General features: G+C 43.2%; 1 protein-coding gene across 19 annotated transcripts in view; it reads left to right on the top strand.

Annotated features, from left to right (window-relative positions):
* The window catches only part of NRXN3 (neurexin 3), a 2,213,138-nt gene that overhangs the window by 736,303 nt on the left and 1,463,208 nt on the right, over positions 1-13,627 (top strand). For all 19 annotated transcript variants that reach the window (XR_014968865.1, XR_014968864.1, XR_014968862.1 and 16 more), the window contains one exon: positions 7,004-7,387. Coding sequence is in view for 14 of the 19 variants with exons in the window: in XM_085626627.1 (XP_085482753.1) it covers positions 7,004-7,387 (384 nt within the window). In the remaining 5 variants the exon portion in view is untranslated. The remainder of the gene's footprint in view (positions 1-7,003; positions 7,388-13,627) is intronic.

Raw genomic sequence — 13,627 nt, 5'->3', positions numbered from 1 at the left:
CCATCAGGGATATGGCATGGGGAAAACACCTGGACCAGATGGCCTTCTGGCTGAATTTTATATTACTTATGTGGATGTTTTGGCCCCAAAGTTGGAACATGGTATATGCTGCTGCGTTTCGAGATCAGCAATTACTGCCCTCAATTAGAGAAGCGGTGGTGATCCCCCTGCCTAAAACCAAAAATACACATGCCAAGTTGGCTGAATTTCGACCCCTATCCATGTTAAATATGGATTTTAAAGATATTAAGCAAAACGTTGGTGACTAGGCTATTACTCCACATGCAACGATTGGTCCATGTTGACCAGAATGGTTTTATTCCTTCGCTTTCCACGTTCAACAACCTTCGGAGATTATATCATGTCATGTTCCATCCAGAGCTGGGAAATTTCTCAGATGCAGTGGTAGTCGCGATAGACCTGGAGAAGGCTTTTGACTCGGTACGCTGTGATTTTTTACTAGCGGTCATGGGGAGGATGCAGATGGGAGAGGGGTGGTTACAATGGGTCCGCCTTCTATATGCAAATTCCGAGGCCCGTGTGCACATGGGTAACATAATATCGATGCCATATCTCATCCACATGGGCACCAGGCAAGGTTGCCCCCTGTTGCCACTTCTCTTTGCTTTAGCAATGGAGCCATTGGCAGAACGCTTTAGACAGGAGGATGGAAGGCTGGGGATCCCCCTTGTGCGGGACCGAACATATCATATCCCTATACGCAGATGATGTGTTAATATATTTGCAGGATGGACCCAGTGGGATCCGCATGGTACTACGCATATTAGACGATTTTGCCGAACTCCGGAAAAAAACCTTTATGTTCCTGTTACATTTAACACTTATTAGACCTCCGACCCTCCCGCTCCACTTGGAATGGGCACCGATCTCCTTTAAATACCTGGGGATACCGATCTACCACACACAAGTGAATCTATTTGACGGTATCCTTGGGGGTGCTTTGAGAGTGCTTCGGGCGAATGTGGCTTTTTGGCGATAACTTAAACTGCCAGTTATGGCTAGACTAGCATTGTCCAAAATGGTCATATTGCCACGACTTTTATATTATTTTGTTAATTTACCAGTGAAGATACCTAAAAATTGGTTCAAGGCTTTGGTCGCAATAGTATGGGATTTGGTGTGGGATGGTGGCCGTAATAGAGTCTCATTACAGACCTTGAGGCTCCTGCTGGTGGACGGCGGGCTAGGAGCTCCAGATTTCGAGTCTTACTACTTGGCGGCCCAACTCCAGTAGCTTGCTAGGTGGCTGGATGGGAGAGATCTGGGTACATCATCGCTCACCACTGGCAACATACAAAAGATTCTGCTCCCTAGGTTGCTTAATCGTAGCCAGAGGATTAGACAGATGGGGTGTTGCTCTCTGTGGCGATCTTTTGCTGGGACAGATGTACGGCACGTTCCAAAAGAACACTGCTCTATGCACCAAGTATTCCAATTACGGGGATTCCCCAGGTGGGAATGGGTCCACCCCTCACACAGCGACAGCTGGTGGGTTGGAAAGAAGCGGGAATACAGTCGGCAGGTGACTGTTATAGAGATGGTGAATTATTGCCACTAGACGATTTCCTGGACTACCATGAGTTACAACCGGGGCAATGGCAGGACTATGGGGTAGGGAAGTGAAAGAACCTGATACCCATCCTACCCTGCAAGAACTATTGACTTTGGGTTCGGCTGGACATTTGGTGAAGTGGCTATACCTGGCAATACGGGAATTAACACCACAATCATTACCTCGCTTAAAGGAGAGGTGGGAAGCCACACTAAATAGGAGCTTAAATGAGAAGGAATGGATGAAGGTTCTGAGTGGGCCAAAAAAGGTATCCCGGAACACGGCTTTCAAGCTACTACAATTTAATATGCTCCATAGAACTTACCTCACCCCACATAGGTTGAATGTGATATATAGCAGAGAAGACCAGGCTTGCGCTAGGTGCTTGCAGTTGGATGCGGACTTTGATCATATGGTTTGGTCCTGTATACGACTTGAGGATTATTGGAGGAAAATTGTGAATATGATCAATAGAGTTTTGTCTTGAACCCTACAGTGTTCTCCAGAGGCCTGCCTCTTGGGTTTATTCCCGAGACCCAAATCACATAGACTGGGGCATAGATTCATAGATCTAGCTCTATTATTGGCTAAGCGGAGGATAGCTCTCAGTTGGAAGTCAAAACACACCCCATTGGCGGTCGCTTGGGAAGAGGATGTCACTCGCTGGACTAGAGCAGAGGAGCAAGCTTTGCTTAGAGAAGACAAGATCACAAAACGGCGCAAGCTGCTAGCAGAGCCATGGGCAGATATAGCGAGGACATGGGATTCACGACACGCATCCGACCAGACCTTGTCTTTAACCTCAACCGACTCTGAAACAAAGTGAGAGTCACTCACACATGCCTTGCCGCTCCCACTTCTCTTGTCGCCCCTTCTCTGCCCGGGGCGCCCCCCCTATCAAATAACAATGTAGATTCCAGATCTGCGATTGCTTTCACAAAACACAGACCCCAGGTAGTTTTGATATTAGTTGTAGTTGAATGTTCGCACTCCATGGTTTTCTTCTTAAATGGCGTATTATACTTTCGGGGTAAATGGTTGAACATATCACTACGGGCTGAAAAGGTAGTTAGTTGTCCCATGTATAATCCAGACGGACTACAATGTGTATGGGCCCAACCACTCCCTAATGTTTGTACGTTCGTGCCAAGGGACTAATTATTGGCTGCATCATATCCACTAGGAATAATTGTCTTACACACAACTAAGTACGTTATGTGATATTATGTTTCACTCTGATTTTGATTATGTATGAAGACATTCGAAATAATATGCCAACTATCAACCACATATCTTATATTAGGAAATGCTCTTGCCATGATACTGTAATTGCGTTGAATATATTCTTCGTATATATCTAAATGCCAATAAAGAGATATATTAAAAAATAGTGAACTATTCCACTCTGAAGTGTAGCAACCCAATTCGCAAGTGCACATCTGTTCCTGTATACTTTTTTTATTCTCCATGAGGAAACTGTTCTTCCTCCAAGTGTTTTTCCCCATGCGAAAACCGCGCCCTGAGACGACACCAAGTATGAGGGCGATCCACCCCCTTCTCACTCTTTACCTGCCTGCAAATCTACAACAATCTACGAGATAGAAAGGGATCAGAAAAGCAGGTTGTGACTGCCAACAAACTCACTAGAGTGTGGGCCTTCACAACCTTTCAAGGCAAGCCACGCCTTGATTATCTAAATCCACACCACCCCTTGCATGGGATTTGCTACTGCATCATTGTGCATGATCTTGGTGGAGAGTTACACTGTAGTAAAGCCATTCGCCACAGTACCAAACCAGCTCTGTTGGCAGTGACTGAAGGAACTCCATGGTAACCTTGATGTCGGAAATTCTGCAGCCTTGGTTCTTTTGGACTTAAGTGCCGCCTTCAACGCTGTTTCCCATGTGATACTTTTAAATCGCCTTCAAGAAATAGGAATTAGGGGGTCAGCCCTGGCCTGGTTGCGTTCCTTTCTGGAGGGTAGATCTTTCCAGGTCCTGGTGCCTCCTTTCCGCTCTCGGGAGTACGCCCTGCAAGAGGGGGTGCCACAAGGCTCAATTTTGAGCACCTTACTTTTTAACATATATGATCAGCCCCTAGCAGCGGTGGCTAAAAGTAAGGGTTGTCGTTGGTGTCGTACGCTGACGACACCCAATTGGTTATCGCCTTTTCAAAGAAATGTAACCAAAACCTTGTGAAATTTAAGGAGGACTTGCTGGTGATTGCGGACTGGATGGCTTCAAACTATCTACAGCTGAATGCCAGTAAGTCTGAAATTCTGCTGTTCGGGAGGGATCATGATATGTGGTCTGAGCATTTTTTGCCAGATCGACTAAAACCAGCACCCTCGCCTAAAGAGGCAGTTAAGAATCTCGGCGTTTGGATTGACAGCGGTCTCTCCTTGTATACCCAATCAAAATCAATAGTAGGGACCTGTTTTGGGCTCTTGCGAGGATTAAAACCTCTACTTGGCTTCTTCGATTCGAAAATTCGACAGACCATTGTTCAGGCTACAATCTTATCTAGATTGGACTATGGCAACTCTCTTTATTTGGGTGCCAGTAAGTCCGGTACTCGACGTTTGCAGAGAATACAGAACGCAGCAGCCCGTATTCTCTAGGCACTCCCAAAATCCTGTTCTGTGTCTAAATTCCTACCTAAACTCCATTGGTTGCCAGTGGAAAAAAGAGTTCAGTTCAAGACACTATGTGTGGCCCACAGGATTTTAACTCAGCAATCACCACCGGGGCTGGCGGATCTACTAGCCTTTTATGTTCCTCGGCGTTCTGTACGTTCCGCTGACCAAGGGTTGGCGTGTATTCCCCGATTCTTAAGAGCCAGAGCTGGTGGCCGCTCTTTTAGAGTGCTTGCGGCCAGACTATGGAACTCACTTCCTGCCTTCATCAGAGGGATTCAGAATCATCTAGCCTTTCGCAAAGCCATAAAGACCTGGCTCTTCCCAGCCTAAACCCCCTTCAACCTTTACAGTCTCTAGTCTTTGGTCGCGCTGGGACGCCCCATTGCTGGGACAGCAATGCGCATTACAAATTCGACAATAAATAAATAAAAATGTCTGATGGACGGTGACAAGGGAAAATGTATTATTTATTTAATTTTCCTTCGTCATCGTCCATTGAAATCCCCACCCAGCCACCCCGCTCTTACCTGCACGGGCCGCGGCCGGTATGATGTTACCGTAAGGGCGATGCATGAGCTATAGTTTTCAGTACACCATTTGTAAAATAGAGTAGTATTGCATTTGGATATTTTACAGAATAAATATTTTTTATCTTTTTAATTTTTGGTGGTTACTTGAAGGGCATTAAACTAGATACACGAAGTCAAATTCAGAAGCGGAAGCAGAGGACATAAAAATAAAACGTTGCTAATTTTACGATGCTTAGAAAGAAAAGATTTATTAATATAAAGGCAAGGTCATAGAGCTGGTTTGTCGGACACCAAGAATGGTCAGGCATCAAACGACCCACATGTGGCAGCTTCACGCTTGGAGAACTAAGCAAGCATGGCTAATCGCAGCAAGCGTCTGAGATGGGATTAATCTAACAATTATGTAATAATCGCCAGGTGCCAGTTAAACATGTGGCCAATGTTAATTGCTTTAAGTATGTCATCAATGCAGCATGCTAATCACAGTTAAGTAGGATGGCTCAGATCATGCATAATTAAATAGGCCCTCGATAACAAACAAATACGATTTTAGGGTGATTAACACAAAGTTCAGTAATCCATGCTCTGGCTCGTTGTTGAACCCCAACTACCCTTACAAAAAAGTTGCTATTCTGACATTATCGCAAAAAGGACCGCAGCGAACATCTTATATGTGTTTTGTTTTAGCACAAATAGACAAACGTTGTTTCCATCGTTAAATAGTTCCATACCTCTGTTGTGAAGTTGAATGTGCTTGTTGTTTTGTCTTTTTTCTCATGACCATGATATACAGCACGCTCGCTCTATAGGGCCATTGTTTTCAACTAGGGCTACACTGTTTTTACTTGGGTTAACCAGACCCCTGAATAGAATTTATGAAATAGGGCCTTCCTAAACCTATTTTAGCTCACTTTTTTCACATCTCTACACTACTCACCGCAATCTACACCCCCCCACGCACCTTACGGCTTTATCAAAAAGAACTCCGCCAAAGAGCCCCTTCGCGGGTGCCCGTCAGGCATTGCAGCGCTGGCCTGACGAGGAGCACGCCCAAATGATGAAGCATGACACCCCTCGGGGTGTGTGAGGGCACTTCCTCCAAAGGGAGGTTATTCCACAGACCTGAACACTTTTACACTCCCAAGGAACTTCACATCCTCTATATACAAACTTGTTGTTTTGTCGCCTTTTTTAATTTTGTTTATAGAAGATACTGCATTCATGCACATCAAGTATGCAAATATGCTAATTAATATACTGAAAGCTATTTTAGTACCAACAATGTGTTTAAACGAGCATTTAGATTTAACATTAAACTAAGGTTAGTTGAAAATATTGTGCAAATTGGCACGTCAAATCAAGCCATGAATGTACATTAAGTCAGGGCGGCCTCCTATTCGTCAAAATAGCAACGACCAAGGCTGACTAATACAGGCATTTGCTTCCATCCACACAATTAATGATTTGTCAAAAATGCCAGGTTATTTTAAGTAACGAAAATATCAGTTGATTAAGCATTCATTGATTACAACGTCAAGAGCTGCCTGCTGCAACGATGAAGTCCATTAGATACAAAATGGCATCTCAATGTGGTCCTGATGCTCTCCTTGTTCGTCCTTGAGGTGTCTGTAGGACAGTGATAGATGATGCTGACGGTAGGGATTTATGTAGCATTTTAGGTAGAGTGTGACCAACGTTTCTCTTATCCTCTTCATGTTCTTGGAACCCGATCTGTGCCTCAGTAGCTTACCTAGCGGATCACCCTTTTACGTCTAATGCCTATGCGTTCATTGCCATCCACACACCATGGGTATGACCAATCCCTTGAGGACTGAATTGTGGCCCTACCTTGGGTCCTCTCTACGGGTTCGTCGCTGACAGATTCTTCCAGTCTACAACAGTACTCAAATTTTGCCTTTATGATTCAGTGGTGAATTTGTAAATTTTGTCATATAAATCATACAGGTAAAAATTTACAACCTTTCCAGCATCAGTTGACGTTTGAGATTGAGCACTGTAGCTGTGTAATACCTCTATGTGGACACAAAACATTATTCCAATCGGTTAAGAGCGTGAGATCAACAAATAGCTTAATTGTACATTGTCAGTGATAATCAAATTCATGGCTTGGCTTGCACCAGAGTAAAACTCTAAACTAGTTAAACAATTAAATATTGAAATTTGGCAAGGGATTCAAGAGATTATTGGGTGTCCACCAGAGTCCATCAGCAACCTCTAAATCTCATCTCTCTTTTATTGCAGGTACCATCTCGGTGAATAGCAAGCGCACACCTTTCATGGCTAGTGGGGAGAGTGAGATCCTTGACCTAGAGGGTGATATGTACCTTGGGGGCCTCCCAGAGGACCGTGGAGCCCTGATCCTGCCCACAGAGTTGTGGACGGCCATGCTCAACTATGGCTACGTTGGCTGCATCCGGGACCTCTTCATTGATGGGCGAAGCAAGAATATCCGGCAGCTGGCAGAGGCGCAGAACGCAGCAGGCGTGAAGTCGTCCTGTTCACGACTCAGCTCCAAACAATGTGACAGCTACCCCTGCAAAAACAATGCTGTCTGCAAAGATGGCTGGAACCGATTTGTCTGTGACTGTACTGGCACCGGATACTGGGGCAGAACTTGCGAAAGGGGTAAGTGTTGATGCAACCACTGTGTCTAGTTTTTTTTATTTCTCGTAATGCATTTTTGATGTCACATGCACCATGCATTTGGTCAATTGCCCGAATACAAGACCCTTCAAACATGAACCTTTTCGGATCAAGAGATAATGTGTCATATGGGTGTGTTATAGCATCATAGTAGGATCAACAAAGTCTAACGAGGCTGCCAGCATTCTGTTTTTGTTAAATTATGTGTTCATTGGGGAGGCACTGGTAGACAAGGATTTCCCAGCTTTGAACAATGACTGGCTGTTGTATGACTGCTTGGCAGTAAATTGCATAAAGAAATGCTCTTTTGAGTTTACTCAAACTCTCTACCCAGGTATGACTTCTTGAATATTGGAAGTCTTTCAGTATTGGATGCACAAACTTTGCAACAGCAGCAGTGTTCGATATCTGACTTTCAGATAATGGTAGAGTTTTAGTTGTAGATGTATGCACTGAGAAAGAGTGAGAGCTCGCCATTGTTAAATATACCAACTAATATTGTGTTCTGAGAGGAATTACAGCTTCTCATTTCAAATAAGTGTCCATTAGGGAAATACCTCATAGCGGCGCCTATAAAACTGAAAGCAGCAACATTTTCTGCATAAAGTTAAGTTTGTCTACCTTGATTGAGTGGTTGATGAGTGGAATCCTTGATGCTGTGAATGCAGCCTCTGATGCACGTGTTTGCCTAACCATACTCCAAGATGCATAGATCTGAAAGGCCTAGGCCTTCGACAGTAGTCCATTGCCCTATATTACACGAATGGTCCTCAAGACACACAGATGTGACAGGCGAAAGCTCCAGGCAGCATCTGCCTCACCAATTACACAGACCATATGTAAAGGGGCCTAGAATAGCAGAGCTATCTTTCTGGTCAGCAGGGTTTTACCATGTCTGGCCTTAGGGTCTGCACTAAGCTTCATTCTGCTGGTTTCTTGCAGACTAAGACCTCAGAGGGAAGTGCAATAATGGAGTGGGAAGAAGCAGTTTATTCCAGAAGAAAACAACACACCAAGTACTCTCCTTGTGAAAGCAATTGTCAGTCCATTAAACTCACATCTGATAGTCCCCAACATTACCTAATGACATCACTTCAAAGTGAATACACACATTATTCCCCAAAGCCCAACAGCAGCACTGAGTGAATAACACAATACCACACATGTTCCGGTAGCAAAAAAAACAACAAAACCACAGAAGACATCCACCACCACGCACATGCAGGTTGCAACATTTTTAAATTTGCCATATTTTTCTTCAGAATAGCAATGAACCACAGATAGAGGATGTCCTGTCTATTGCCACACAAGGGCACTGGCTTTCTTTTCCAGCTGGACATAACTTTGTGCAGGTTCCCTTCCCGTTGGAAAAAAAACAAGCATTTGCAATGCAATAGGTCACGCATTTACGAGTGTTTGATCTATTGGCATTGTAAATGACAATGCCTTTTATTTATGTGTTGTTTTGAAAACAGATAAATAAAAGGCATTGTAGTTTACACAATGCCAATAGCTTAAACTCTTACAAATGGGAGACCTATTGCATTGCAAATGTTTTTTTTGTAAAAGCGCACCATGCCACGCTTTCATGTTAATGGCGGCTACTCCCCTTTCTTTAGACAAGCCGCATCTAAAGAAAGGGGCGTGGTGGCCATTAAAGTGAAAGCACGGTATGGGGGGGCTTTACAAAAAAGCATCTGTTTGTTAAGTTGACAACCAAATGCTTTTTTTGGTAAAGGTGCCCTAAGCCATGGTTTCTCTTTAAAAGTGGCCGCGCACCTTTCTTTAGACGCGGTTTGTCTAAAGAAAGGTGTGCCATGAACGTAACAGTGCGGCATGAGGAGCTTGTAAACGTTCGGTGCCGCAAATAAAAAAAGGCGTGGCCCCCATTGTATCAGCGTGATGAGCTATGGAAAGGAAACATTGTGGGAGAGTGTGTCCTGGATGCAACAGCAGGCATGTTGAAAGCATTTAACAAAATAGTGCTCAGAGGCTGTATTTCAAGCCTACTGAGTAACAACCCATGTAACAGGGGCTGTCCTCAAGGGAGATTACAAAATGAGACAAGGTGGTACTAAGGAGGGACTACTAAGCCTATTGACTAATGAAAAGCCACAGTTTACAAAGGACAATGACACAAGCCAATGAAAAATATGGACGTAGAGTGGGCAGAGCTTCATGTCCATACCTGAATATAGCTTGCCTCGCAGAGCAGCGCATGCAATGCCATGCTCGACCTAAAAAGGGACACACCCGAGATGCTGTCTGAGGTGGTGCTTTCCAAACAAACAAAACTCATCATGGAGTCTGACATGGTAATCCATTCTCTAAAGTCAAATGCCAACTCTGAACCACAGCTCAATTGACTGTTCCCAGTAGATATGTAAAATGTGAAACGCTCATGCAACGCAACATACACCTTCAGGAAATTGTGAAAGTTGTCAGAAAGAATCTGTACATCATCCATGTCTGGGTGTCTTAATTACAGTTTTGAGAAACATGATCATTACAGTGCAGCAAAACCTATCTATATGATTTTCAGAAGTTCATAATCCCCATAGACCATGATGTACAAACCACACTCTATCAAGGCACTCATCCAACCTAACATATCATGTGGCAATTTCTTACTGGACCAGGCTGGTACTTTCAAGCTTGGCAAGGGAGGCTTTCCGTGATCACACCTTGTCACTAGTGTCCCAAATCACCCAGTCTTTTACCATTATCTTCAGCTGTAATTCCACCCATAACAACTAATAGGTGTTCCACTTCTTCCATTGTTATTGTGGTCATATCACTGAAAATACAAGATCTGAAAAAAATATTATAGTCTATGGGTGCTCGTGGAAGACAATTTCTATGGACTAGAATCTAGAGAATGCTAAAGTGATTCTGGTATTTTACTGACCTCTGCTGTTTTTTTTCTAACAAGACAGTTAAATAGAGGCAGTTCAACAGAAAAAAGTCCCTAACCGGCAGCAGACAAGTCCTAGGGCTGATCTCCAGATCCCACAAAGTACATACACATATAAGTATATACTAAAGTATATACAAGAGGTCTCGAGCGCTCGACCTAAAAAGTAGAGTCTTCATGCTTTTCTTAACCTGCAGCAGATAAGATAACTGTTTGGCAGAGCTTTCCACAGTGTTGCATAAGCCACTGAGAAAGCTCAACCTCTTAAGGTCTTACAAGAAAATTTTGGAATTTGCACTAAGCCTCTGCTAGCTGATCTTAGACTGCAAATGGGTTCATGATATGAGAATTTCTGACCCAGAGGGTTTTTACCATTTAAATAAAGGGCTTGATAGACCAGGTTTTAGGCATTTGAATTTGACTATTTGTCGCACCGGCAAGCAATGAAATGAAACCAATGCTGGAGAAATTGAATCCGATTTATGGAGGCTGCCCACTAGTCTTGCGGCTGCTTTTGAATTAACTGCAGTTTTTCAAAACGTCTTTCAGTGGAAGACTAAGGTACAGTGAATTTCAATAATCGATCTGCGACATGAAACATTCATTAATGATCTCCATCTTTATGGGAAGCAGAAGAGGTGGACTAGCCTTGTTAGCTGCTTTAGCTGGAAACAGCAGGTTTTTGTAACATCTCTAACCTGGTCTGACAGAGTAGGCTGTAAATCAAATTTGGCCCTTAGAGATTTTTACACCTGGCATTGACGTGAGTGCTAAACCTAAAATCGGGGACCAAAACGGCAAACTATTTAGAAGCGTTGGTCTAAATAGGACCAGAATTTCTCCTTTATCTCCTTTACATTTTAGCTTATTTTTGACCATCCAGCAGTAGATATGTTGTAAGCTGTTGTAGACATTATCAGCACAAGCTTGGCCATTGCCTTCAATATTAAATTAATTTGAGTGTCAGCCGAATACATAAAAAAGATCCAAACCACCAGAAGACTGGATAGTATCAGTGAGTGGAAACACAGGTGAGAAAAAGGAGGAGAGATAGAAAGGACCCTTCTTGGACTCTGCTGGTAAGGGCTGTCATCAGAAAATGATTCACCCAACTGAACTTTATATGATCTATCATTAAGATAAGTGCTCAACCATTTCAGAACAGTACCTTTAATGCCAGTGACAGCTAAAGGATTTGCCAGTGTTAAATGTTTCACAGTGCCAAAAGCTGCTGATAGATCGAGGAATATCAAAATGGCTAAAAACTTCTTGTCCATTCACTGCTGTAAATTATTGGCTATATATGGCAACTGGGAAACTGTTCTGTAGTTTTCTACCTTGTCTCCATCTAGAGATGGCATCATAAAGAAAATCTATTTGTATGTTCATCAAGAGGGGTCTACTCTCGTCGTCATTGCTTTACATAAACTTGTGAAGTAAGGGTTTGTATTCAGACTTCGCTACAAAAGCCAGTCCCCAAAAGTGGAGCAAAAATAATGAATGGCTCAACGTTTTCTTTTGTGACATTGCATTTACACTCTGAAACCTTGAGTGCCTCAGAGGAAAAAGCAGCAATGACATCCTTGCCTACCACAAAATGCAGCAGTTCCATTGCAAAACTTGTCTTGCGGCATCATTCTTGAGGGTGGTTTTGTAACCTATTTTAAACCTACTGTTAATTGGCCACAGATTGCTATACCTCTTAATGCAATTAAGTTATTTCTTATAATCTTATTTCCACAAAATATATATGCCCTTTTGGCATGATCTTCCTAAGGAAGTCCACTTTTTGAAAATTGGTCAATACATTTAGGTCAGTGTTCCCGTGACCTAATGAAGTATCTCAGTTGATTGCTGTCCTTGAACACACATAAATTATTATTAATAAAACGCAAAGGTGCACCACTTAACAATAAACAAAGAAATAATTGGTCCATGTCCAAAAAGTGATTCTTTTAGACTCTTCTTTGATTCATATTATTCTTGTTTAAAAAACACAGTCGACGCGTTTCGTCCGGTAAAGGACTTCTTCAGGGCATATGAATGAGAAGCTGGGCACTTCCAACTGAAATCACTCTTGTAGTATCCACGGCAGGTAGATTAATAAATAAAAATCGCACAGGCTTGTATCAATGAGAATCAATATCTCAAGGAAGGATGCTTCTCTATAAACCCAGAGAGGGGTCCAAGATCAGATAACACCTTGTTAAAGCTTATAAGAGGCCACACTGCAATCTGGTGAAACCCTGAAACCGGTCCTAGGATGCCTGTTTCCGGTCCAGGGAGGACCTGGCTTGGCAGTTCGGGCTGGACTGTTCCCATGAGGCACAGGGTCAAGACTGATTTGCATATGGCCAGGTCTAAACTGGGGTGGCATGGTGAACAAAAGAATGATGGATTTAACCCAGATCTCTTGACCGGAGGTGAATGTTTTGATTTGTTCTGCATTCCGTCCATCAATTGTGGAGGCAGAGATTTATTCTCCACAAATCCACTGATGTATGTCTAGAAAATGTCTTTCCAGTTCTCTGTGGTTGACAACAAAATGAGGGAGGAGGTGCTACATATTCTGTTGCCTTATACAGTCTCACTACTGTGGGAGCCAAACAGAATATGGTCAAAAACAACCATAAACGTTAAACCAAGATGGAAAAAGAATTCGCTAAAATATTAATGCATAATCAAGACTTTGAATAGATGTATTTTACAGCACCAAATCACCGGACCTCTCAACCTCTCAGGATACTCGACCCAGATGAATTGAACTATAACAGGCCAGGAACAAACACCCAGGCCAAGATCACAACAATGCACAGGCTATTAAGTTCCACTTCACATCCTCTGCACTGGTGGGACCCTTTACTGCAAGAACACACTCAGAAAGGCTGTTTGTACTACCTATATATTGTACTGGGGCTGCTTTCACACACCTACACACACATTACATTCAGCACTGATTGTGGCTACATCAACCTTTACCAGACAGTCCCATTGAAATCACTTTTGTAAGTAGGTGTCTCTGGCATGGAACATTCACAGTTCCATTAAACACACAGTCATGACTATATCACACCACTGACTGGTTTTGCCCACAGATGCCACACCTCTTACCTACATCAGCACCTTGTAAGTCATAAAGGGGAGTTCACACTTTGGGACTTACAGCCAGTTACGCAACCAGCATGGTCATGAAAATCAGTAGCAAGAACTTTCACTTGCAAAATTGTCAGCAGCACTGAAGGACTAGCCAAACAGCTGCATGCCAGGTGAAACTGAGACAAATGCCAGTGTGTGCTAGCACACACATC

Source organism: Triturus cristatus, chromosome 9 (assembly GCF_964204655.1).
Source record: "Triturus cristatus chromosome 9, aTriCri1.1, whole genome shotgun sequence".
NCBI classification, from domain to species: Eukaryota; Metazoa; Chordata; class Amphibia; order Caudata; family Salamandridae; genus Triturus; species Triturus cristatus.
This window is presented reverse-complemented; position numbering and strand designations above follow the sequence as displayed.